The sequence below is a fragment of the Equus asinus genome, chromosome 10, assembly GCF_041296235.1.
Source record: "Equus asinus isolate D_3611 breed Donkey chromosome 10, EquAss-T2T_v2, whole genome shotgun sequence".
NCBI lineage: Eukaryota > Metazoa > Chordata > Mammalia > Perissodactyla > Equidae > Equus > Equus asinus.
This window is the reverse complement of record NC_091799.1, coordinates 108677086-108703173: the sequence shown is the minus strand read 5'-3', so window position 1 is coordinate 108703173 and position 26088 is coordinate 108677086. Positions and strand designations below refer to the sequence as shown.

Sequence of the window (26088 nt, the reverse complement as noted above, 5' to 3'; positions counted from 1 at the left end):
AACTGAGGAAGGCATTAGGGAGTCCTACATCCACAGAGACATCCATAGCATGAGTCTCCATTTTGTATGTTAAACGTTGCTACATTTTGAAGTAACAGTCCTAAAAAGTTCAATAATTTTGACAACTTTTTTCTTCATTACTTTCAAAACACCTTTTCAGTTATAATTTCAAACGTAATTTTAACTTTTGCTTACATTCTTCGTTGCTCAACTTGGCGCCAATCTTAATAAATTACCAGGTGCAGATGCAACAGTAAGGGGTCAGCCATCAGTCAGCGTAGTGGAGCGCCCGGTCAGCTGTGACGGACAGCACAGCTTCCGCGCCCAGCTGGTGGGCAGGCTTGGGTTACAGGCCGAGGCAGTGGCAGAGGGGCCCTGCACACCTCGTCTTCTTGCCCGCCCCGTGCGCCCAGGTGTCTGTGTGCTCACCTGCGCCCGGCTCCCTGCACTGCTGCCCCTCCTCCCTTCCCTCTGACCCACCCGCTGCGCTCCTGCCTCCCTCCTCCCTTGCGCGGTCCTGGTGGCCGATCCTGGTGGCCCTCAGGAGGCGATAACGTCAGAGACTCGCTGTCAGTCAGTGAGGGCGAGGGGCGCTCCCAGCGTGGGCGGACCTGGGGTCCCCGGGCTCGTCGGCCTCCTTCCCACTCAGAGTCCAGCTCTGGCCGCCGGCCTCTGCTCCGCAGCCACCGGGGCTGGCCGCCCCACCTTCCCTCCAACTCAGCCCTCCGCAGCCTCCCCTCCCGCCCGCACCCCTGCCCCGTGGGGCGGTTCACGTCCCAGCCCCACCCACTCAGCCTCGGTGAGGGACCGGCGCCCGCACACTCAGGGACGGCTGTCCCACTGCGGTCGTCCCCACGTGGGCTGCTCGGTTTGTGCTCCTGGCCTCCGGGTGCGTGTTCGGTTCCAGGGTGACAGGGGCAGCTCGGGCGGGCCGGTCTCAAGACGCGGGACAGGGGCCACGCCGCGGCGGGAGGCTGACGCGGCCCGCGAACTCGGTGCCTGGGAGTGGACGGCGGAGGAGACGCAAAGGAGGCGGGGCGAGCAGTGGCCCTCACGTGGGTCAGGACAGCGGGCAGAGAACGGGAGGGGGAGCCTGGGAACGGGGTCCAGCAGAGAGACGGCAGGTGCAGTGGGCTCTGCCTGGGGACACCGGGGGACAGGGCGGGAAGGGTCAGAAGGAGAGGGGCCGAGTGGGGCAGGGACCCCAATCCCAGCGCACCCCCTGCCTCGCCGGGGGCAAGGACCCCTTCCCGACGGTCCCCTCTCGAGGGGGCGGCCCGTGGGCGGCGACCGCATCCCGACGGTCCCCGCCGTAGGGGGCGTCGTCTGAGCAGGAACCTTGCCCGCCGGCCCGCCAGCCGGGACTGCACAAACACCGCGCTTCCGGTCGCGCCTCCGGAAACGGAAGTGCTTGCGGGCCGCTCACTTCCTGTCGGGCGCCGGTGAGGCAGCGATCGCGGACGGTGAGGCGGCGGCGGCGGCGGCTGCGGTGGGGGCGGGCGCGGCCTGGGCGGTGGGCGGTGGCCTCGCCTGCTGCCCCTTCCCGGGCGCCGGTGGGCGTGGTGCCGGGGGCGGCCGGGCGGCGGCCCAGCCCGGGGGCGGCGCGGGGCGGGGCGGGCTTGGGCTCGGCCGGGCGGCCGCGGGTCCCTCCGCGCGGCGGCCCTGCCTCCCCGCGGCGGCCGCGCGCGCCCCGCCCCTGGTCCTCCGCTCCCGGCGGGTGACTGTCCGGTTCCGAGCGCCGGCCCGCAAACGGCTTGTCTCGTGCCCCCCGCCCTAAGGAACGGTCCAGGGCCTGCGGGCGCCTGCGACCGCCGACGCCCGCTCTTGGTCGCCGCCTGCCCCGCGATGGAAGTCGTGTGGGGTTAGCGTCGGTGGGGACGCTGGTCACCTGTCCCGAAGACGCCGGGACACAGACGCAGCCGCTGGTTAGGTTTTCCGCGTGGGTTCCTGCATTTTCTGTCGCAGCAAACGGAGAGGCAGGAGCGCTCTCGCAGTAGTGTTCCTTGGAAAGAGAATGGGACGGCAGGCACAGAAATTAGCTAACAGTCCTTGGCGGGAATGCTCGAGTTTCGCGTTTGTCTGCGAGCACGTGGGATGGGAAGTGACAGAAGTGGGGAGAGGACGGGTCTTTCTCGTGCCTTTGAGCAGGTGTGCACAGGACACATGAGTGGAAGTGGCAGTGCCCTAGCTGAGGTCGAGGGGACGCGTGTTTGTGCTCCCTCTCCTTCCCAGACGCTCACCAGATGTCCCAGCTCCTGGGCGAGGCCCTTGGCGAACCTGGGAGTGAGGCAGGTGTCCCAGCATCTGCGCCCTGTCCCTTGAACCTGAGCAAAGGAGGACCTGTGCTTCTGTCCTCTTGCCTTTCTTTATCAGTCTGTTAAATAGTAGGAAACGGAATTTTGTGTGCTACAGACAGCAGTGATTTTGGGGAGGAATCATAGGATGTGTGCCGGGACTTCAGCTGGGGGTGGTGAGGTGTGTGCTGTCCCTGTGCTTCCATGTCCTCACTGAGGCGGCCTGGCGCAGCTGCCCAGCCCCTGCTCCCCACTTCAGCCTGCCCACATGGCAAAGGGCTGGTGGTGTGCAGGCTCTGGACATGAGAAAGTGGCCCTATCTCAGAAACAGAAGTGTCTTGGAGACTGACACCTGATGTGATAAGTGGTCTGGGGTTCTTATTCAGACATCCTCCATGTGTTCATGTCTTATACCTGTAAACGCCCCTACCCCACTTAAAGGTAACACTTTTTCCGTGTCTGTGTTCTGAAGGTTTGTCTTATTAAGAAATTAAGATATTTCATAATCCTAGTTCAACTTTCAGGTTTACTGGATTCATGATTTCAGGTGCTCTCTTTATAGCTCCCTCATGCACAACTGACTTGGGGGGATGAGTTTTGTATCTGATATTTCCGCCTTCCTAACACATCTTCCCCTCTGTCCCCCTCCCCCCATGCACACAGGATGCCTCTAGTATGACAGGAGTGGAGATTCCACCTGCTTTTTAGCCATGAAGGAGACAGACCGGGAGGCTGTTGCGACAGCGGTCCAAAGGGTTGCTGGGATGCTTCAGCGCCCGGACCAGCTGGACAAAGTGGAGCAGTATCGCAGAAGAGAGGCCCGTAAAAAGGCCTCGGTGGAGGCCAGATTGAAGGTACGAGACCAGAGAGGCCATAGGCACCTGCATCACTCCCATGCAGGACAGAGCTGTTTGTCTTGAGTTTCAGATTCCTGCTTAACATCATCATTGTAATTTTGCTAAATTAGACATTGTGATAATCTAGGAAAGAGGCAGAACAGAGCATTCCCTTTACTTGGCTCATTCCTTCAACGATATATTATCAATCATTAAATCTACAGGGAAGACCACAGGAATATTGAAAACGCCAAAGGAGCAACTGCTTTAAGTACCTGCAAGTGTCTATTTGCTTTCTAAACAATACCAAAAGAACAACAGCTATCCTCATTATTGTAAGCTCTGCTACAGAGCGCCGCCAGAGAGCATTTTGTTTGGATCATTCCAGCACACGCTGTAGCAGGCTGACCATGTCCCAGGCGTTCTCCTGGCCCTGGGGAAGGAAGGAGGAGGAGAACAGACACGTTTATTAAGAGGGTGTGAGACTAAGGCAAGAATGAAAATCCTTCTTTTTCAAGGTATTTTATGATTTGGATTGGTTTTCAACTTAATTCATATGAAGAGGTGAGGTTTTATTAAGATACCCACATTGAGTATAGTTATAAAATGTTGAAACTGTGGCCTGCTGTAGTTGACAGGCAGCAGAACCGTCTTGGGGATTTAAGAGCGTGCCTTTGAGGAGAGTTAATTCTCACACTGATAGGGCAGTGAGGTCACTCTCCCCTTGAAAATGTTATTACCGTCCAGGGAATGGCAGGCTTGGGGAGACAGGATGAGGATGGCTCATTTGTGCAGTGAAATATCCAGAGACCTGTTGGACTGATTTGAAACAGCAGTTTCATATTGAGTTAAAAACAGTTGGGACCTGATGCATTTTAGTTGGAACTTTGATTTGTTCTGGCAACTTGTGGGATTAACTAACAATTATCAGTAGTGATTTAGAAGCCTTGTGTAGTCTGTTAAAATCATTGTGAATTATTTCTGAACCAACCTAAGACTCGGGTGAAAAGTGTTCTGGCTTCAATTGTGCTGCCTGGTCTTTCCCTTCCCTTTCCTGTCTACCTACTGCTGCTCCTTCATGCCCTCTCCCTTCTGGCTGTACGGCTTGCTGGATGGCATTGTGTTGGACCCACAGAGTGAGTCTGAATCTGTTATGTACCAGTTCTGCGCTGTGGGGCTGGCTGTCCTTGAGCTGAGACTAGTTCTGGCTGAATGGCAGGAGACCCCTCCCCACTAAAGCTGATGAGCAAGTCCCAACAGTTTTCTCCGCCTAGATAAGGCCTATTAGGAGACTGAGGGAATGCCTGGAAGGTTGTGTATGTAGTTTTTCTTAAGATACCATTTAGGGCCAGCCCTAGTGGCCTAGTGTTAGGTTTGGTGTGCTCCGCTTTGGCAGCCTGGGTTTGGTTCCTGGGCATGGACCTACATCACTGGTCTGTCAGTGGCCATGCTGTGGTTGTGGCTCACATACAAAAAGAGGAGGATCAGCACCAGATATTAGCTCAAGGAAAATCTTCCTCAGCAAAAAATGAAAATAATAAAATAAAGATACCATTTCAGGGGTGGCCATGGGACCCAAGGCGTACCCACGGTGATGTCCACCGTCTTCAGGCTGAGGGGTTGGATAAGGGAGTATTGTGAGGTTTTCTCAACAAAGCTTTAAATGGCGTTGTTGTCCTGTTGTGAGGCAGCAAAGAAAAAGTTACCTTGTGAATCAATAAAATCCTTGTTGAATTTTATTCCCTTTTCTTTGGGTATTGACTGTTCCCTGCCACGGAAATGTCTCTTTCCTGCACTTGAGCCTCCTGGGGAGGATTTGTTTGTGGCTGTCCCAGCTTTGCTCACCTGCATGGTGTCTCCCCTAGGCCGCAATCCAGTCACAGTTGGATGGGGTGCGCACGGGCCTGAGCCAGCTCCACAATGCACTGAGTGACGTCAAGGACATCCAGCGGTCCCTGGCCGATGTCAGCAAAGACTGGAGGCAGAGCATCAACACCATCGAGAGCCTCAGGGACGTGAAGGATGCAGTTGTGCGACACAGCCAGCTCGCTGCAGCTGTGGAGAATCTCAAGAACATCTTCTCAGGTAGTCAGGCGGGGCTGCTACAAGTGCTCATCCCACGACTTGCACCTGCTTTCCTGGCTCTGTGGGTGACACAGAGGCGGTTCCAGCTTTTGTGCAGTGTGTTTTGTAGGCCTGCCTCTGTAGACAGTAGGTGTGATTCCCATCTGTTCAGTTAGTTTCTGTTTTGAACATGGATGGACAGGATCAGTTGAGCAAGTCAGGGCTAGTAGAATGCTTGCATCTGTCTTTGTCAGGACAGATGCCCCAAACGGGTGGATGAACACTGTGTGAGCTTCATGCCCTCAGCTGCAGTGTGGCTGTTAAGTCAGTAGACCGCTGGGACTCTGCGAGGTGCAGAAGAAGAAAGATGCAGGCACCACACGCCTGGAAGGAGCTTTTGGTTTGTGAGAGAAGCAGCCCTGTGGGTGGGACAGAGAGGGAGCAGTTCCCAGCAGGAGAGGTGACAAAGGAGAGCAGCAGTTCCCAGGTGGAGGAAGTGTGCATGGGCCAGGGCAGGGCAGGACAGAGGCAGGGTGGCCAGGGATGAGGCATGCTTTGGAGTCTTAGCCAAGACTGGAACAGGACCTGGTGAGTAAGGGTGCTCCACTGCCTATTCGGAAACAGTGTCAGCCACCACCTGGGCAGGGCTCCCTGTTGTGTTCAGTGCAGCCTCCTCACACTTGGTGCTGTGACAAGAGCTCCTCATCCGCTCCCCCAGAGCCCATCCTTCCTTCATCCCCTCGCCCTGTCGCAGTCACCAGCATCCCAGCAGGAAGCCTTGGGATAGTCTAAGCCCTGCCCTTCCTTTATCCCATGTCTGGTCTCAGTGAGTTCTTTCTGTCCTTCCCCAAATTCTGCTTAACCCCTGAGTGTAGTCTGGCACGTTTCTTCCCATCCGCCCACCGCTGTGAATCCACAGCATGGGTCGCCTTGCTCCTGCCACATCATGTCTAGGTACCCTGTGTCCTGTTCAGCCCCTGTTCCTCTGGACTCCCCTTACACTTGTGTCTTACGGCCGCGATGTTGAGTCCCTGGCAACATTGCTCTGTGCATGCTCATCTTCCTGGGCACTTAGGGCTGTGTCCTCCCATGGATGGCACAGCACTGCCAGCTCCACAGGGGGTGCTCAGGAAGCAGCTCCTCTTGGTAACTGTTGACGGCTTGGAGTTGGAACAAAGTCCCCACGTCAGAACCTCCTTCACAACATTCAGCCATCGCCATCCTAGTTGCTTTCCCTCCTCTTACAGTTTACTGTTGACTGGCAACATTTCCTTCCAGTCTTGTAAAGCTAACGCCAAATGAAAAAAAGTTACTTTACTGGAAGCAGTTCATCCACAGAAGTTGAAAGTAATTTTCTTTCCCTGGTGGACAAATGAGGCTACCATGTATGCATGTTTTTTGTTAGGAGTAGATTTTTATTGGGAGGGTGTTGTGCCTGTTTGGCTTACTTTGGACTTTTTTCATTGCTTGTGATTCAGTAGTGCTGTGCACATAACATTTTTTTTTCCCTTCACTGTTTTTGTGGTAAAATATACCATATTTTACCAAAATATATATAAAACTTATCATCTTGACCATTTTTAAGTGTACAGTTCTGTGGTATTAAATACGTTCATATTGTTTTGCTACTATCCCCACCATCCATCTCCAGAACTCTTTTCATCTTGTAAAACTGAAACTCTATGTCAATTATATTGCAATAAAACCAAAAGAAAAAAAAAGCCTGAAACTCTGCACCTATTAAATGGTAACTCCCCTCTTCCCCTCCCGCCAGCCCCTTACTAGTTACAGGTCTCTTCAGATTGTCTGTTTCTTCACGATTTAGTCTCGGATGGGTTTTGTGTTGTTAGGAATTTTTTGCTTCATCGAAGTTACCCAGTTTGTGGGTGTATAGTTGTTCATAGTACTCTGTTACAATCCTTTTTATTTCTATAGAATTGGTAGTAATGTCCCCACTTTGATTTCTGATTTTAGTGTTTGAGTCTTCTCTCTTTTTGTTAGTCCATCTAGCTAAAGATTTGTCAATTGTTGATCTTTTCAAAGAACCACCTTTTGGTTTTGTTGCTTTTCTCTATTTTTTTAGTCTCTGTTTCATCTATTTCTGCTCTAATCTTTATTATTTCCTTCTTTTTACTAGCTTTGGGTTTAGCTTATTCTTTTTCTAGTTCCTTAAATTGTGAAGTTAGCTTGTCAATTTGAAATCTTCTTTTTTAATGTCAGCAATTTATAGCTATACACTTCTCCTTAAGCACTGCTTTTCTTGCATCTTGTAAGTTTTGGTATGTCGTATGTTTGTTTTCATTCATATCTAAGTATTTTCTAATTTCCCTTGTGAGTTCTTCTTTGGTCCATTGGTTATTTAGAAGTGTGTTTTTTAATTTCCACAATTTTGAAGTTTTTCCAATTTTCCTTCTGTTACTAATTGTTACCTTCATTGTGGTCAGACAACATACTTTGTGTGATAACTACCTTTTTAAATCTGTTGAGACTTAATCTATGGCATAATATGGTCTATCCCAGAAAACGTCCCATGTGCACTTGAGAAGAACGTGTGTTCTCTCGTTGGGTGGAGTGTTCTGTGTGTGTCTGTTAGATCTAGTTGGCTTATTGTGGTGTTCACACCCTGTTTCCTTACTTATCCTCTGTCTGATTGTTCTATCCGTTATTGTGAGTGGCACATTGAAGTCTCTGAATTATGATGGAACTGTCTATTTTTCCGGTTCTGTTAATTTTGCTTCATATATTTTGATGGTCTGTCCTCAGGTGTGTAAATGTTTATAATTGTTACGTCTTCTTGCTCTGTTGACTCTTATTAACATATAATGTCCTTTTTTGTCTCTTGTAAACTTTTCTGATTTAAAGTCTATTTTGTTTGATATTAGGATAGCTGCTCTGCTGTCCTTTGGTTACTGTTTGCACGGAATATCTTTTCCATCCTTTTATTTTCAGTCTTTGTGTCCTTGGAGCTAAAGTGAGTCTCCTGTAGGCAGCATACAGCTGGATTATGTGTTTTTATCCATTCTGCCAATCTTTGTCTTTGATTGGGAATTTAATCCACTTACATTTAGAGTAATTACTGTTAATGAGAGACTCGATTCTGTCATTTTCCCATTTGTTTTCTGTACGCCTTAGCAGCTTTTTCATCCTGTCATTTTCTGCATTACTCTCTTCTTTTGTATTTAGTTGATTCTTTTGTAGTGAAACATTTTACTTCCTTTCTCGTTTCCTTTTGTTTGTATTCTATAGATATTTTCTTTGTAGTTCCCACGGGGATTACATTTAACATCCTAAAGTTATTACACTCTAATTTGAATTTATACCACCTTAACTTCAATAACATACAAAACTCTGCTCCTGTACAACTCTGTCCCCACCCCTTTTGGTTGTTGGTGTCACAAAATTATATCTTTATACATTGTGTGTCCAAAATTCTGTTTTTTTGTTTTTTTTTTAAATTGGCACCTGAGCTAACAATGTTGCCAATCTTTTGTTTTTTTTCCTGCTTTTTCTACCCAAATCCCCCCAGTACGTAGTTGTATATTTTATTTAGTTGTGAGTCCTTCTAGTTGTGACATGTGGGATGCTGCTTCAATGTGGCCTGATAAGCAGTGCCATGTCTGTGCCCAGGATCTGAACTGGTGAAACCCTGGGCCCCCAAAGCAGAGTGTGCGAACTTAACCACTCGGCCACAGGGCTGGCCCCAGTTGTTTTTTTTTATGCATTAGTGTTTCAAATTTCTAGAAAACTTAATGTGGAATTATAAAGCAAAGTTACAGTAATGCTAGCTTTGGACTAACAGTTTTTTTATTCTAAATGTATTTGTCTGTTAAATTATGTAGAACAAAAAGTAGAGCTGCAAACCACATTTACAGTAATAGTAGCTTCTGTAATTGCTCATGTATTTACCTTTACTGAGATCTGAATTTCTCCGTATAGCTTGGAGGAACTGTCTGGCATCCGTTCTTTTCACCACAGGACTCCCTTGAGCATTTCTTGCAGGTCATGTCTTGTGGTAACGGACCCTCAGCTTTGGTTTATCTGGGAATGTCTTCATTTCTCCTTCACTTTTGGAGGACAGTTTGTCAGTTATAGGGTTCTTGGTTTACAGTTTTTTCTTTTAACACATTGAATATCCCAGCCCACTGTCTTCTGTCCTCTGAAGTTTATGATGAAAAATCAGCTGATAGTGTATGAGCATCCCTTGTGTGTGAGGAGTTACGTCTCCCTGGGTGCTTTCAGGACTCTCTGTCTGTCTTTGGTGTCTAGCACTTTGATTATAATGTGTCTTACTGAGAATCTCTTTGAGCTTTTCCTACTTGGAATTTATTGTGCTTTCGGATGCTTATATTCATGTCTTTCATCAAATTTAGTAAGTTTTCAACCATTATTCAGATAGTCTCTCTGCCCTTTATCTTTCTTTTCTCCTTCTGGGGTTCCCACAATGTGCATGTTCGTCTGCTTGACAGTGTTCCACAGGTCCGTCAAGCTCTGTTCACTCTTCTTAGTCTTTTTTCTTTCTGTTCTGCAGACTTGATAATTTCCATTGTCCTGTCTTCAAGTTTGCTGATTCTTTCTTCTGCATGCTCAAATCTGCCTTTGAATCCCTGAAGTAAATTTTTCACTTCAGTTATTGTACTTTTCAGCTCCAGAATTTTTGGTTTCTTTTTAGATTTTCATCTCTTCATAGGTATTTCCATTTTGTTCACGTATTGTTTTCTTGACTTTCTCCATGCCTTCCCTTAGTTCTTAAGCATATTTAAAACTTTGACTTTTAAAGTCTTTGTCAAGGAGTTGTGCCATCTGGTCTTTCTCAGGGATGGTTCCTGTTGATGTCCTCCAAATGTTTCTGTATTGCAAATTCTGTACAGCAAATGATGTCCTTCAGTGATGTTTCTTTTATTTTTTATTTTTTCTTTTGACTCTCCGTACTTTCCTATATCTTTATATGCCTTGTGACTTTTGTTGAACACTGGACATTTGAATTTAACAGTGTGGTAACTCTGGAACCCAGATTCTCCTCTTCCCCAGTGTGTGCTGATTTTTGTTTATTGTTTTTGTTTTTTAGATTGATGTAGGGTGTCTCTGTGCTAAGGATCAGGCTGGGATATAAACTTCAGGTCTTCTCAGGTCTTTTCTGAGTCTGTGCCTTTCCCTGGGCATGGGCAGTGAGTTTATAAATTCTCCTGTATGTGAGATTGCTTTTGAATGTCTTCCAAAAGGGAAAGAGAGAAAAATGAAAGGGGGAAAAGGCATCGGCCCTTTAAATCCCCTGGAAATCACTCCAGCTGGAGGGAGAGGGGCTCAAAGCAGTGTGGGTGGAGGGTACAGCAATGGCACCTGCCTCTGTATTTGCACCTCTCTAAACAGAAGCAGCAGTCAGCACTTGGAGCACAGATTCGCAATATTTGGAGGACCCTGGCTCCCACAGCCATGTGTGGGCTGCTCCAGGAATACATGTTCGGCCTGGCTGGGGCTGAGGGCAGAGCTGGGTCTCTGCTACACTGCCAGGAGCTACAATGGGCCAAAATTCACTACAGTTTGCTGTCCAAGCCTCCCCCTGGAAGTTGCCAGCCTGCAGTAGACACCTGAGTTTCAGAGTAGTTACTCAGATCTGTCAGTGCAGTATCGTCCTGGTCCCTCCTCCTTCACCATCTTCCCGGAATCCTACACCACCTTTTCTGTGGTTTTTTACAGCACCATCTTCTGTCTTCTTCCCTAGTGCCCGAGATTGTGAGGGAGACCCAGGACCTCATAGAACAAGGGGCGTTCCTGCAGGCCCACCGGAAGCTGATGGATCTAGAGTGCTCCCGGGACGGGCTGATGTACGAGCAGTACCGCATGGACAGCGGGAACACTCGTGACATGACCCTCATCCACAGCTACTTCGGGAGCACACAGGGGCTCTCTGATGAGCTGGCCAAGCAGCTGTGGGTGGTGCTGCAGAGATCGCTGGTCACTGTCCGCCGTGACCCCACCTTGCTGGTCTCAGTTGTCAGGATCATTGAAAGAGAAGAAAAAATAGACAGGCGCATACTTGACCGGAAAAAGCAAACTAGCTTTGTTCCTCCTGGGAGGCCCAAGAATTGGAAGGAGAAGATGTTTGCCATCTTGGACAGAACTGTGACTACTAGAATCGAGGGCACGCAGGCAGACACCAGGGAGTCTGACAAGATGTGGCTCGTCCGCCACCTAGAAATCATAAGGAAGTATGTCCTGGATGACCTCATTGTTGCCAAAAACCTGATGGTTCAGTGTTTTCCTCCCCACTATGAGATTTTCAGAAACCTCCTGAACATGTACCACCAGGCCCTGAGCACACGGATGCAGGAACTTGCATCGGAGGACCTAGAGGCAAATGAGATCGTGAGCCTGTTGACGTGGGTCTTAAACACCTATGCAAGGTAACTCCAGCTTTACGTCTTGGGTTTTCTTTTACATAGAAACTGTGTATGAAAACGTACCAACAGACAGTTTCTCAAGAGCTCCTGAGCCCTTTTGCTCCAGACAGGTGCTGGGCACCCACGGGCATTGTTTTCTGGTTAGTGAAAGTCTCCTTTCCAGGCCATCTGTGGGGGCATCCTTGAGGTCAGGGCCCAGCCTCTGGGTTGTGAATGCTCTTGTGTTGGGTGTTGCCTCTGCCCTTGACGTCCCGTCTGTATTGGGCAGTTAGTTTAGCATTGGGCTCTTCTGTGCTGCTGAGGGCTCACCAGGCACTAACCTGCTTCCTCCCCATTGCACTGTGAGCAGGTGGCTTCACCCTGTTGGACAGGTGAGGACATGTGGGTCCAGGAGGCCCCGTGACCTGTACAATCACTACTGCTGAGGAGACACCACCTTCCCCCTTCTAACTACCCCGGGTTGGGTTTTTTCTCACCAGTATGCTGGAAAATCAGGTGTCCTTTTTGCATTTCAGCCTTGAGGCTTTGTCACTTCACAAAAGGGATGTGTACCACTTCATGCACATATTAGTTTGAGATAGGGTTTGAAAAACAAAGCAATGGTGGGGTATCCTAAAATTCTTTAATATTAGCTAGCTGAGAGGAAAACATTTTAAATTTGCATGGTTTTGTGAATAGAAAACAGTATTAAGTACTGTATTGGAATTTTTTTTGTTTGTGTTTCGCTTTTTGGTAACTGTTTATAGTAGAGATATGTACATTTCAATACAGAAAACTTAAAGAGAAAGAAATATCTCGTCACCCATAGACAGTGTTGATCATTATGGCTGGCGCTTTGGGAGCCTCGCTGTGCTGGGCCTGGGCCTCCTGTGTGCTGCCCTCACTCAGCCTGTGAGTCAGCGGTTGTCAGGATCACCCATTCTGGGCCTTCCCTGTGCAGGCCTCGACTTGCACGTTGCCCCGTGTGGAAGGCACTGTTGTGATCATCTCCATTTGGTGTGTGAGGAAACTGAGGCACAGGAGTAACATGCCCAAGTTCACACAGCCAGGGAGTGGGAAGCAGGATTTGAATCCAGGCACTGGGCCCTCCCCGTGATCTGGCCACCAGACTGTGGGGTGTGCATTTGTATGCCATGCACTGTTTTGTGTCTTGATTTTGTTTTTCAGTCACCACATTGTTAGCGTTTTTCTGTCCTTGGGAATTCTTTGACAGCTTCATGTTGCTCATCACGTTCTGTCACACTGGACCTTTCATGGGAGAAGTTGAACTGCTTCAGTACTAGAACATTTTCATGCCGAATTCAGGTTCTTGGGATAAAAAGAATCTACATTAAGTAAATGGTCTTAATGTTTGCAGAGTTTTATGAAGTACTTTTTCACTCAGGAAGACCTTGGATTTCTTATCAATGGTGGACTAACTATTAATATTCAGTGTTGTCATTTTAAACACAGATTTAGGGAATGCAGCATAAGGCATGTGAATTTTCCAAACAATTGAACCTTGGACTTCTAAGAACTCACCATGTACCCAAGTATTACCTGTTTTTTATGAGAACTTTTTGCAAAATGTGGTCCGTACCCCTGCCTTCTTAGGCACAGTGCACTAAGCATGGTGTGACTTCTCCATACTGACTGGTGTGTCACTGTCAGCCTCATGTTCTCTGCTCTGGTCCTTCTCCTCCCGTGGGGACCAGCAACGTTCCCTCAGCAGCTTGTATTTCTAAACAACAGCATGGGTTTGTTATTCCCCTAGTTAATAGAACGTGTCTGTTTAGCACCTCCTGTTTGCTAGCTCTGGTCTTCCCCACAAGGTGCTGTGGATAGATCTCACCTTCATGGGGCTCCTTTCTTGAGTGGAGCCTCCAGCACCCCATGACATGGGCACGATAGGCCACGGCCGGGATTGAGGTGCCTTAGGTGGCTGCGCAGCCAGCATGCCTCTGCCCCTTGCCCAGCACTCTCCACAAGGCCCCATCTCCCCTCCTTGACCAAGCAGTTAAGGGTGGTTGGGTATTTGTGTGTCAAAAGAAATAGCAACACTTACTTGAGAATTTTCTCTCTGTTTCCCTGGTAATTAGTCTTTCTCGCTCCTGGTTTTCGCTGTAGCACAGAGATGATGGGGAACGTGGAGCTGGCCCCAGAAGTGGATGTCAGTACCCTGGAGCCTTTACTTTCTCCAAACGTGGTCTCTGAGCTACTGGACACGTACATGTCAACTCTCACTGTGAGTAGAGCAGCGTGCAGTCATTGAAATAGGCTGAATCCAGTGTACAGATGGCTCTGTCGGCTCCCTGTGAGTCGGGCTGTAACTGATGCCAGTGGGCAAAAGAAGGCGGGCAAGAAACCCATCCTGGTGTTGGCTTCCTAGGGATGTGCAGGCTCTGTTTCTGGGAAATTGGGTCTTGAAATGTACATTTGCTAGTCAGATATGGAGAATGCCACATCTCTGGCCCTGGATCTGGAGATTGTCTAAGGTGTCCATTCTGCAGAAATGGATACCTCCTCTGGCTGGAGGAATGAGCCTGCCTCTTCCTGGTAGGAACTGTCCTGCTGATGTGCAGTGGCATCTGCCAGCTTCTTGGCACTGAGCCCAGGAGTGGGAGGGTGGCAGTTAGGGGACCAAAAGCTGCCCAGTGGCCCCAGGCAGTCTTAGGGTGAGATGAGGTCAGGGTTTGCTTCCTGGGGCAGTGTTCTAACTGAGGCACTGAGGCCCACGCCAGGAAGCAGGCAGGGGCTCTGTGCTCCCGAGGTGATGGCAGTGGCGCCTGGCCTTTCATGGACAGGCCTACTGGAGGTGTGTTGGCCTCGGTCTTCCCAGTGCTTCTCACTAGCCTGGCCTGTCCTCCAGCGTGATGGTTGCCACAAGGTTAAGTCAGTAGAGGCTGGCGGGGGCACCACCCGCCATGGAGGTGGCTCCTGGGACAGCCTCTTTGGCATCCCCTTGTTTGGGAACAGAGATTCCCAGGGCGCTGTATTTGGCTTCCACAGCTGCACCACTGAAGAGAGGCCATTTGGCTTGACTCAGAGGGCCCTGTTCTGTTCTTCCTTTCTCTGTGATGCTCAACTGCCCTTAGTCAAACATCATCGCCTGGCTGCGGAAAGCACTAGAGACAGACAAGAAAGACTGGATGAAAGAGACTGAGCCTGAAGCTGACCAAGAAGGGTACTACCAGACGACGCTCCCCGCCATCGTCTTCCAGGTGCCGTCTGGGGTTCCTGGGTCGTTAATGGGTCTTTAATGGGCTCCGCGGGTTTTACAAAGGAACACAAAGTGCCTCGGTTTGTAGTAAAGATGGAGCCCTGCCTGACCCCTCAGGTCCTCTCTCTCGTCTTCTTGCCAAGTAGTTTTGCCTAAAGTCACTTTGGTTTTCCTAATCTTTTTGGATTTGAACTAAAACATAATTGTGTGTTATTTGTGGTTGATGCTCAAATTGGAGTTTGCTTGTTTAATGTTTCCTGATGTTGTTAATGGCCAAGATTTGTCTTCATAAATGCTGCATAACTGAGTCTAACACGATGGATTTTGGGAAGAGTCCTTTGGACTTTCACGATAATCATGCCTTCTTGCAGTTAATTTACTTTTTAGTACCCAGCCGCCTCCTGGTGTCCTCCTGTTTCCTTCCTCTTTTTTCTTCTGGCCCATTGAATTTTCTTCCTTTGAGTAATGCTGCTGGCAGGAGGGCTGAGTCTTGTCAGAATGTTCGTATAGGACTCTGTCTGGTGACCCAGGGCTTGGCTTCCAGTCGGACAGAAATGAGTGCTGGGGGGTGTCTCTCTGGGTGATGCCATCAGTTAGAGACGGATGGGTCCTCACCCTCTCCTTTATTTTCAAAACTCTGATGTTCATAACAAGGACCTGGGGTGAGCTCTGCCTGCTGGCTGTGCTCCAAGTCCGGCTCCTCTCGGCAGCAGAGTGTATCCACTTCTTAAGAACTCCACATCACAAGTCACAGCCCAGCCCTGCACCCGTGTGACCCAAGCCACACCACCCTCCAGGGCCCAGTCTCCCTGTCGCTCAGGGAGAGTCCACATTGCCCCGTTTGTGGAGACGAGCCCATGGCAGGACATTAGGGAATGGATCGCTTGGTTTTTTTATCCAACGAGAAAGGCATTTGTTTGTTTAACTAACTTTGTTATTTTTCAAGTGGTTTCTTTTTTTCTTTGAATTTGGGCTATCCTAACTACCAGTTAGCAAATGGGGTTTATATAATGAGAAACCTGAACTTTTGTGAGTTTATAGCAAAATTCATAAGTTCTCCAATTTTTAGATGTTTGAACAGAATCTTCAAGTTGCTGCTCAGATAAGTGAAGATTTGAAAACAAAGGTACTAGTTTTGTGTCTTCAGCAAATGAATTCTTTCTTAAGTAGGTACGTATTTCTGCCCGTGTCCTCTTTTAGAAAGTATGTGTTTTTAAAAATTAAAAGCAAAAATTTGTTGATCTTAAAATGCCTGATATTAAAAAAGAACTTAAGCCTGGATTTGCTGTGGTCACCTTTGATGTTGATATTGAGAAATGCAGGCCTTTTCTCCTTATCTTCCTTTGATTGGTTACACCATCCCCTGAAACCCTAGATGAGACCTGCTGCCGAGTCCTCCACAGCGTGGCTGGCACTGCACAGCACTGAAGTTAGAGCTTCTCCTTTGGGCATCTGTCCTTCCTGTTGTCTGAATGTCCTGGGGGCCGGAGGAGGACAGCGCCAGGCACAGTGGTCACTCCACATTCCCACCACTGTGGGAGAGCACCTGGCGGAGCTGACCCTTGACAGGGGGGCTTGGAGACCTTGTCTTCAGGATGCCTGACTCCCTTTGAATTGTTCCTGAAGAAGATTTTCAGACCTGTAGAGAATGGCTTAAAAAAACCATTTACCCGTCAGTCGACCAGATTCAAAAGCTGTTCCTTTAAAGCCGGCTACCCTACCCCCTCTGCTGAAGTTCTTGGAAGTGGATCCCAGGCATTGTGGCATTTCACGCCTACATGCTCTACCCCAACTGCAGTGCCGTCAGCCCACACAGACATTAGCATTCATTCCATGGGACCCTCTGACCCCAAGTTTGTATTGGGTTTTCCTGGTGGTCTCACATCTGCCTTGCTGTAGTTATGTATTCAGATGGGTTAGCAGGAGGCCTGGATCGCATATGGTCCTTTGGGGTCTTGGGTCTCTGGACAGTGGAGCAGGCCCTGCCACCTCCAAGCCACTGGCCATGGAGACACACAGATCCTCCTCCAGCCTGTCCTCAGACTGTTGTCTGCCCATGAAGCACAAGTTGGCTCTAAAGGCTTGTGGGATTACTCTTTGTGTATTTATTGTTTTGGAAAAACTTTGCTTAGGTAGTGTGTGCACACCACACTGCAGCACGTCAGGAGATGCAAGTCCCTCTGTCCTGCTTTTGCGGCTCAGGTGCTGACAGCTGCGCCTGTCACTTGGGTTGCCCCTTGGCTATCTGACGAGGAGTCATGGCTGAGTTAATCCTTTCGTTAGAGGAAATGAGGTGAAAATCTTAGGTAAAGAGGAAGTTTTCCCCATCAACCTCAGCTCTTTGATCACCTGACCCATACTTTGAACAGAAAAGTGGAGTAAATGCTTAATTATTTCCCTTTAATTGCCAATTTTCACTTTGCCCTGTTCTTAAGATCTATTAAAAATATGCACAACACATCATACTAGTCTTCCAGTCCTGTGTATGTCTGAGAGTCCTCATAATAAGTTCAAAAATAAAGTATGTAGCCATCTCATTTGTTTGTTTTCTTAATGTCTAAAGAGTCTAATTTATTTTTCATTTGATTTCTTCAGGGAAAGATTTGATAGTGTTCTCAACACTATTGTATGAGTTTCTAGGCGAATTGAATGTCGGATACAATAAGAATACTTTTCCAAGTACAATGAAATATTTCAGAATTATTTATATAATCAGAATACTGAACGATATTTTAAAGCCTAATGTAAAGTTAATTTTTAATCCATTTAAAATGATCAACTCCTCTGTTCTATTAGTATAGATCTTCCAAAAGAATTTCATTTTTAGAGACTCATCTCGTTAGATGTCAGTGATACAGAATTCATTAGGCATGAGGTCAGTGTGGTGTTTGGAACCCTCTAGGTTATCCTTAACGCTGCTCTTGATGTGGGCTGTGTGTCTGCAGATACAAAGAGGAAGCTCAGCTGTATAAGGAAGAGCACCTGAAGAACCGGCAGCACCCTCACTGCTACGTGCAGTACATGGTCGCCATCATCAACAACTGCCAGACCTTCAAGTGAGTGGTCCTTACGGAAAGTGGAGCTCAGCAACGAAAGAAAGATGGGGTGAGGACACTCAGCCACTTCACTGAGCCTTCATCATTTCCTTGCAGAGAATCCATAGTAAGTTTAAAAAGGAAGTATTTAAAAAGTGAAATGGAAGAAAGTATATCTCTGAGCCAGCCAAGTATGGATGGGATTCTGGACACCATTGCGAAGGAGGGCTGTGGCAGCCTGCTGGAGGAGGTCTTCCTGGACCTGGAGGTGAGCCAGCTCTTTCCTCCTCTCATTTTCTAGACTGAAAACAGTTGTATTCCACCCTCCAGCACACATACTGAACTATATACCGTGTGAGCCGTAACGTCACATTTGTCTCCAGTCACAGTTAAAGTGCTACCGCTTTCCTGTGACGTGGTGGCTTTGTGTGACGTGGGCCTAGAGTTTGAGTCTTTCTGATGCACAATTAAATAGGGACTCCCAGTAAATATTAAAGACTAAACTACTTAGTGGATTACAAAATAGAAACAAGTATATAGAAAGAGGACTGATTATATTCATGAGCAAATTCTTGATACTAAAACCAAATTGAGAACATGTACAGGTGCACACACATCTCATAGGCCCGTCTCAGTTTTGAATAAAGATACAAAACAAAGTCATTAACTAAATGCATTTAACATTGTATCAGAGGTATAACACACCATGAACAAGTAACGTTTATTTCAGAAATACAAAGATGATTCAGCATTATATAAATATATTAGCAGAAAGCAGGTACATTTGAAAAATGAAACTCTGATTGTCTCAGGCCCTGCTGGGAAGGAGGTCCTGGGAGGGTTGGTGGGGTTATCTAATGACATCTGTGACTTCCTCAGAAACAGGCTAGAAAACAAATGTGTGCATTTGAAATTATTCCAAAATATTCAAAAAGACAGTATAATAGAAAAGTAGGCAAAGGGCATGAATAAGCATTTCACAGAAAAAGGATTACAGATATCCTAAATATGAAACAAAATGCTCCATCTCGCTCATCATCTTCAAAGGAAAACAAATTAAATATTATTTGTTGCTTAGCAGGATGGCAAGGATTAAAAGCGTTGGTTCCACCCAGCGTTGCTGAGGGCCTGAGGAGAGGCCCTCCCTCATACACTGCAGAACCAGGCCAGTGTTCAGAGGGCAGTCAGGAGACAGTTGTCAGGGTTTTCCTTTGCATAGTTTTTGACCCAGCAATTCACTTTTAGGAATTTCATCTGCAGAAATATATACATTCACTGCAGCATTCTTTATGATTGCAAAATGTGAAAAATTTTAAATGTCCATCAGAATTGGGTGACTAAATTACAGTGTGTCCATATAATATATGTAGTCATTAAAGGTAAAATGTGCATGCACAGATGCCTGCGTATCTAACACAAGTTCATCACAGAAATTACATGTAGTATAAATCCCATATAGTTAAAGTAGGAATTTGCAGATTACGTACAGTAGAGTTTTTACATGATCGTCTGTTGCTGTCGTAGTCAGAATATTAGTCAGACATAACAAGCTGGGCTCTGCAGCTCCTCTCTCCCGATGCCCCTGACTTGGGGACGGTGTCCAGGTGGTGCTTTCTGTGGTCTGTGCTTTTCAGCAACATCTTGGTGAGCTGATGACAAAGAAGTGGCTCTCAGGGTCAAACGCTGTGGACATCATCTGTGTCACTGTGGAAGACTATTTCAACGACTTTGCCAAGATTAAGAAGCCATATAAAAAGGTAAGCATCTGGGGGCCTGGTCGTGTGGTGTGAGCTCACCTGCGTGCTGGAGCCCATCTGGAGTCTTGTGTAGAATTCAGTGTCGAGTTCGTTCTTCTGTGAGTGGAAGTTCTTGGGTGGTTTTGTTAACCCAAGGCAGGTAGGAGACATCGTGTCTAAAGATAAGATAGAGGTGGGGGTGATGCGGCTTCTGAGTGAAGATTGAGCGTACTCATCCAACTTTACTGCCTCCCAACACCCTGCTAAACCCATATGGCTGCAGACCTGGAAGCCTGCAGGTGGTGGGGACCCCTCAAAGGGCTGGTAGGGCCAGTGGCCATGGCTCCAATGAGAGGGCAGGGGAGAAATGGTGGTTCTCTCTCCAGATCTCCACCTAGGGCATACTACGGGCTGCGGGCCTTTCTCTACTCCGGTAGAGGCCCCTGAGAACCCCGGAGCCCCACTGCAAATGGGAGAACGAAGGGACCACGTGCACAGAGCCCTGTGTCACTCCGCAGTCTGAGTCTTCTCAAGTCTTATCATAAAATGCGGCCATCTCCTCTTGGAGGGCCTGGGCGTCTTTCCTCTGGTGTATTCTCAGCACCTGATACAGTTTTTGCTGTCCTTGCTCTTGAAAGTATTACTTTTTCAAATCAGGCTTTCTAACTGTTTCTGATTTATAGAAATGTAAGTGGTTTTGATAGATTGACCTCACATCCAGACACTTTGTAGAGCTTTCTGATTGTTCCTAGGATTTGTCTCCAGATCCTTCCAGGTCTCTGTGTAGACGCTGGTTCCGTGATGAACAATGACACTGTGTGTTTTCCTTTCTGGCCCTGATGCCTCTTCTGTCTCATTTTCTGCACTGGCTAGGATACCAGCACAGTGGGCATCCTTGTCTAATTCCTAGTTTTAAAGGAAATTCTTCTAATTCTGCCATTAAATGTGATACTTTTGGCCACCCTAGACTGCAGTCAAAGGAGCTGGGGTATTTGGTATTTGGGGACAAATTCCAAAAAAAAGTGACAGTTGCAGATCCATCTAACTAATTTGTCCCTTCACAACTGTCAGGAAGCCTCTGGTTAGAGTTCAGTGAGGCCAGCTCTGGCCAACTTTGAATTTCTTGTTGTTTGCACAGTTTTGAGTGACACCTTTAATTAAACATTTTGTTTAATTTAATTGTGTCTGACAAGCCTGTATGTGAATGCCTCAGACCAGGGGCTTGTTGTCTCAGCCCGGTCTCGGTGGCTCATCTCTGGTGCAGTTGGGAGCTCATGTGCCTAAAGTGAGAGCTGGGCACCGTCAGAGCAGCATACATCCCTTAGACCCACCCTCGGCTGCAGCTCCATGTGCCTGCTGGGTGCCATCTTACTTTGTCTTGTTTAGGGCCGTTGGGGGTCCCCCCTCACTTTGGTGCAGAGAGTGGAGCCTCCTGGCCTCGCCAAGTAGACGCAGCTTCTTTTGTTTGGTCTTTGGGCTTTGATGTGGGATGATTGCCTGGTGCCCATCTCCCACGGAGGGTGGGCTCTGGCAGGAGCTGAGGTTTCCCTGTGTCCTCACGTGTGGAGAAAATCATGGCCTTCTGTGAAACTTCCCCATGTGTATGGACTTGGGGTTTCTCTTTCCTCTGAAGCTCCTGTCACACCATCTCCAGAGACTGGAAGTTGAATAGCCTTCTGTGAATGAGACACAATGTGTGCACTTCACACTTCAGTCCTCGGCCTGTCAGTCTGTGAGGGCCGGGTCCCCAGTTCCCCCTTGAACCCACAGTCCACCCTTAGGGTGAAATGCTCAGCGACGCACACAGGTTGGGGCAGAGCGAGGAGAAGTGGACATGAATCACCCAGAGGGGGCTGTGAGCCACTGGTGGGAGTCTCAGGAAAGCAGGTGCCACAGAAGCCGTTGTGCAGTGACGTCTGCTCCACCAACAATGTGTCAGACGAGAGTGCAAGCAGACGTCCCGTTTGGGGAGTCTCTTCTGTTTGCTTACTAGATTGGAATGTAGGCAGCTATGGTGCAGTCAGTTCCATCAGGTCCCCCCGCACACCTTCTGGCTGGTGCGTTGCCCATGCTGCAGGCGTGTCTCTGACAGCTTTCCTTTCACCATTTACTCTGTGGGAAGATAGTGACTACTGCTGTGACTTTCTAAATAAAATTCATAATGAAAATGCTTGTTTAGCTTAATATGTTTACTTCAAAATCCTGCCATTTGGGCCAGCCCTGGTGGCCTAGTGGTTAAGTCCAACAAGCTCTGTTTCAGTGGCCCGGGTTCAGTTCCCAGATGTGGACTTAACACCACTCATCTGTCAGTGACCATGCTGTGGCAGCAGCTCACATACAAGAAGAGGAAGATTGGCAGTGGATGTTAGCTCAGGGCGAATCTTCCTCAGCAAAAACAAAACAAAACAAAAAACAGAAAAATAAATAAATTAAAACAAAATCCTGGGGCCAGCCTGGTGGTGTAGTGGTTAAGTTCGCACACTCCACTTCGGCAGCCCTGGGTTCATGGGTGCAGACCTACACACCACTCATCAAGCCATGCTGTGGTGGCATCCCACATAAAAATCAATAGAGGAAGATTGGCACAGATGTTAGCTCAGGGACAATCTTCCTCACCAAAAAATTTTTTTAAAGAAACACCCTGCAATTGGTATTAATGAGAAATGGGAGGAACGTGCTCTACCGTCTTCATGGGTTGACCTAGATTTACATTAAAGCCTTCATGTCTGCCAGAACTGACCGCTTGTTTGCTCCTCCAGAGGATGACGGCCGAGGCACACCGGCGCGTGGTGGTGGAGTACCTGCGGGCCATCATGCAGAAGCGTATCTCATTCCGGAGCGCCGAGGAGCGCAAGGAGGGTGCTGAGAGGATGGTCCGGGAGGCTGAGCAGCTCCGCTTCCTGTTCCGGAAGCTGGCCTCTGTGAGTGCTGCTGCCCTTGCGCCATCTCAGAGTTAGCTGTGATTCACAAGGGCTACTCTGTGCTTATTTTTCAGCTTACACCCCCAGGACTTTTTAGGGCAGTTGATCAGAATCAGTCACTTCAGGGACCAAGTAATGGTTGATTCTCGTTTTTTTGTAAATAGGAGGATCTCTGTGCAGATCTTTCTGACCTTGTGGCTGGGGGCATGTGTGCTCAGGGTGATAGCTTCTGGTGATGGTGTGTAGCCAGACCTGATGCTCATGGATCCCTGTCCCTCATGAGAGTGCTGAGGCTCATCCTCAGATGCTGATTGACTTCAAATAGGGTGCTCCCCACCCAGGCTCTCCCCACTCCATCTCGATGCTGAGTGCTCATGCAGAACGGCCCCACTGTGGGAATGAATCTTGAGGTGTTGATGTGGAAGGAAGGAGCTGGGCTTGCCAGCCACGTGCCCTTGGCAGAGAGAGAGCTCAACAGAGAGCAGTGTGCATGCTGCCCATCACCACTGCACCCTATCTCCTAGGGATTTGGTGAAGACGCAGACGGGTACTGTGACACTATCATAGCGATTGCAGAAGTTATCAAGCTGACAGACCCTTCTCTGCTCTACCTGGAAGTCTCGACTCTGGTCAGCAAATACCCAGACCTCAGGTAACTGTGTTCTGCTTCAGCTAGAATCTGTGGAGCAGCAGTAAAGTCATTCCTGAGGTCACCGGGAGTGGGAGAGTCCTGGGCTTTAGGCATGAGCCCCATAGGGGTGACGGTGCGGCGGGTCCAGGCCCTTGTGAGAACGAGTTGTGCAGATGACAACCACAAGCAGACTGGGCTTCTGAGAACAGTGTCGGATGCGCCACATCCTGTGTGCCCTCCTGCCAGGCTGCAGTTCACATACCTCCTCAGTGTCGGAGTGCGGGGGCGGGGGGCATCACCATGCTCGATGCGCTGGGTGGGAAGGTGGCAGAGCAGAGTGGTTTTAGGGAGCTTGTCTTGTGCTGTGTTTGTAGTGGGATCAAAGAAGGGAGCCTACATGCCACACTCAGCCAGGACACCCTCTCTCCTGTGTGAGAGAAGGGCCTGCCCACCGTGCTTGCTCCAGGCCCCCACCAACCTTCGTGAACACACCCAGGATGCCTGGCAGCTCCTCTTTGTGCTGTTGCTCTGGGCCTGCATGAAATGGGAAGAGCCGGCGGTCCTGTTTGCCCTCTACAGCCCTCCCACTCTAGTTAGGCAGTCTGATAAACACATATTTAGAAAAGCAACGTTTAAAAACTTTGCAATTGTAGATTGAAAAAAAAGAAGACAGTAAGATGAAAACTCAGGCTTCTCTCCCTCTGGCATGACAAGGGAGACTTGCCTTTTATCCACAGCCGTTGATGCCCGTTTTGGGACCTTCAGTATTGGCCATGGGGGTGAGCGGCTGTGGGTATATCCCTGACGTACCCCTGACGTCTCTCACCCCGTCCTGCAGGGATGACCACATCGGTGCACTGTTGGCTGTGCGAGGGGACGCCAGCCGGGACATGAAGCAGACCATCATCGAGTCACTGGAGCAGGGCCCAACGCAGGTGAATCCCAACTACGTGCCCATCTTCAAGGAGATCGTGGTTCCCAGTCTGAACGTAGCAAAGCTCCTCAAGTAGCCTGTTGGTTTCCAGCCTGTGTGTGTCTCTGCCCTCATCGTCCCACCCTGGAAACGTAGGGCAGCGGAGTGACTCATGGACCCATGAGAGACGACTTGGTTCCATGTACCTGCCTCACAGTGCCGAGTGCACTGTTTCTTGAAGAACCAGCACTCTGCTGGCCTGGGTCTTCTGGCTTCCTCGTTCCATCCTCTTGAGGCAGGGTTCTGGTGCAAAATGCCTTGTGGTAGTTGTCTTCACTCCCCTCTGGGCCTTCCCTCACTTCTGCAAAGTGTAAACACTTCTGAAACTCTGCTGCTTAATAAAAGAGTCTAAACGTCTGCAGGGAGATGAAAACTTCCCAGTTTGAGGATTTTCTTACTAGTGATGATCTTACGATGCCCAGAAACTGCTTGGTTGTCAGATAGATTATTTAAAGGTTGCTCCTCGGCTTGGGCCTGGGGCCTGTGTCCAGTGGCTCAGCGTGCAGCCCCCTCTGCTGATGTCCCTTGTCTTGCGCTGCGGGCTCTTATATGCTGGGCCCCCGCCCTGTCACCCTACTGCTGGGGTCCAGCTGGGGTCCCTCAGGCAGGCTGCTCCACACCCTCCCAGGAAGCAGACCCGAGAGCAGACGGTGTAGCAGGTAAGTCGTCACTGGTGGAGGGCGATGCCGAGAGCATCAGGTCTGGGAGAAGCATGTGTGAGCGTGAACCTTTATCTGCTGCATGTTTCAGGCTCTGAGTTGTGCTTCCTCCTGACACACGGCCCCGGCAGCGCCCTGTCTTGTTCAGTCATCTCTCCATGGCATCTTCCTTCAACGGCAGCCTCATTTTGCACATTAGTCTTCAATTTTACAGATTAATTAAAAAGTTACACAGTGAATGAACCCTTGAGCCCCTGTATGTGCGTCCTGACCCTCCTCGTGCCGCTGCCGCAGTGGACGGGATTCTGAGCCAGGCCAGGGCTCTGCTTTAGCCGCGGGGCTGACTAAACGGGGATGGAGGTGTGGCCTGCTCCCCCATCGGCAGGTTTCCTCCATCCTTGTTTCAGGGTCCCCAGGGACTGGCTGGTTTGGTTGCGGGACGGCAGCCTCTCTCCCCTGCGGGACATGTCGTGCGTGCAGTGCTGGGCCACTCTGAACTTTGTGTGGAGTCCTCGTGGGCACAGGCTTGATTTCCTCTCAAGACACCTTCGAGATGGCAAAGTGGATATTGTGTTTTTATTTCATCCTCACAAGATGTGAAAAATTCACAAGTAGTACTTTTTCTTGAAAAACTCAAATCCTAAGTGAAATTAAGTAACTAAAAATTAGATGCAGTTCTTGTATTACTGGCTCAGAAAAGAGGTAATCTTTTAAGACGTCTAGCTAATGTGCTGTCTCTCAGTGCACATATTAATCCAGCTCCCCACTTAGTGATGCACCTTAAACCATGCCTAGCATGTAGTAAGTGCTCAGTGGATATTTTTTGAATCAATGAAATTAATCTTAATCATTAATTATCGCCTCTTATCATAATAAAAATATGTTTATTTTTCCACTGGCTGAGAGAATTTTCACTCCAAGTTGCTTCTGGAATAAATATCCAGGGTGAATATTCAGATAATAACAACAGACTGCAGTGGTGACTGTTGTCCTTCCATTGTTCCTGCTCTGATTCTGTGATGGTCACTGATCACGCCCACTTTGGGGACACCTGCAGTAACTGAGCATTGCCTGCCTGAGCTGAATGCCAGATGTCAGCACGTTGCAAACAATTGGGACACGTGACTATGGGAGCAGTGAGGCAGCCAGGATGTGTGGAAGGCAGTTTCATAGTGGTTGGGCAGTGGTATCCATGCTGACATCCAGGGGAGGGTCATCTCCAGGCTGCTGGTCAAGAAGCCAGTGGGCACCCATGCTGAAGGCCGGTGCCTACCTTGCATAGGCTGCCAAGTGCCCGTCAGGGGAAATGGGTTTACCAGGCACCCTGCAGGCTGTGCTAGGA

General features: G+C 48.8%; 1 protein-coding gene across 5 annotated transcripts; it reads left to right on the top strand.

Annotated features, from left to right (window-relative positions):
- Window positions 1-790: 790 nt before the first annotated feature.
- Window positions 791-24444, top strand: EXOC3 (exocyst complex component 3). Of its 5 annotated transcripts, none has more exons than XM_014848475.3 (13): window positions 791-889; window positions 2958-3148; window positions 4996-5215; window positions 10914-11595; window positions 13699-13816; window positions 14667-14792; window positions 15861-15961; window positions 17737-17847; window positions 17944-18094; window positions 19461-19583; window positions 22322-22483; window positions 23008-23135; window positions 23953-24444. In XM_014848475.3, exons 2-13 carry the CDS (start codon window positions 3005-3007, stop codon window positions 24122-24124), a joined length of 2238 nt encoding a protein of 745 aa, XP_014703961.2. In that variant the 5' UTR covers window positions 791-889; window positions 2958-3004; the 3' UTR covers window positions 24125-24444. The 5 variants fall into 5 exon arrangements, with proteins under 5 accessions (XP_014703961.2, XP_044635475.1, XP_014703962.2 ...); XM_044779540.2 differs by lacking the exon at window positions 791-889 and adding an exon at window positions 1024-1463; XM_014848476.3 differs by lacking the exon at window positions 791-889 and adding an exon at window positions 1611-1925.
- The last annotated feature ends 1644 nt before the right edge of the window (window positions 24445-26088 follow it).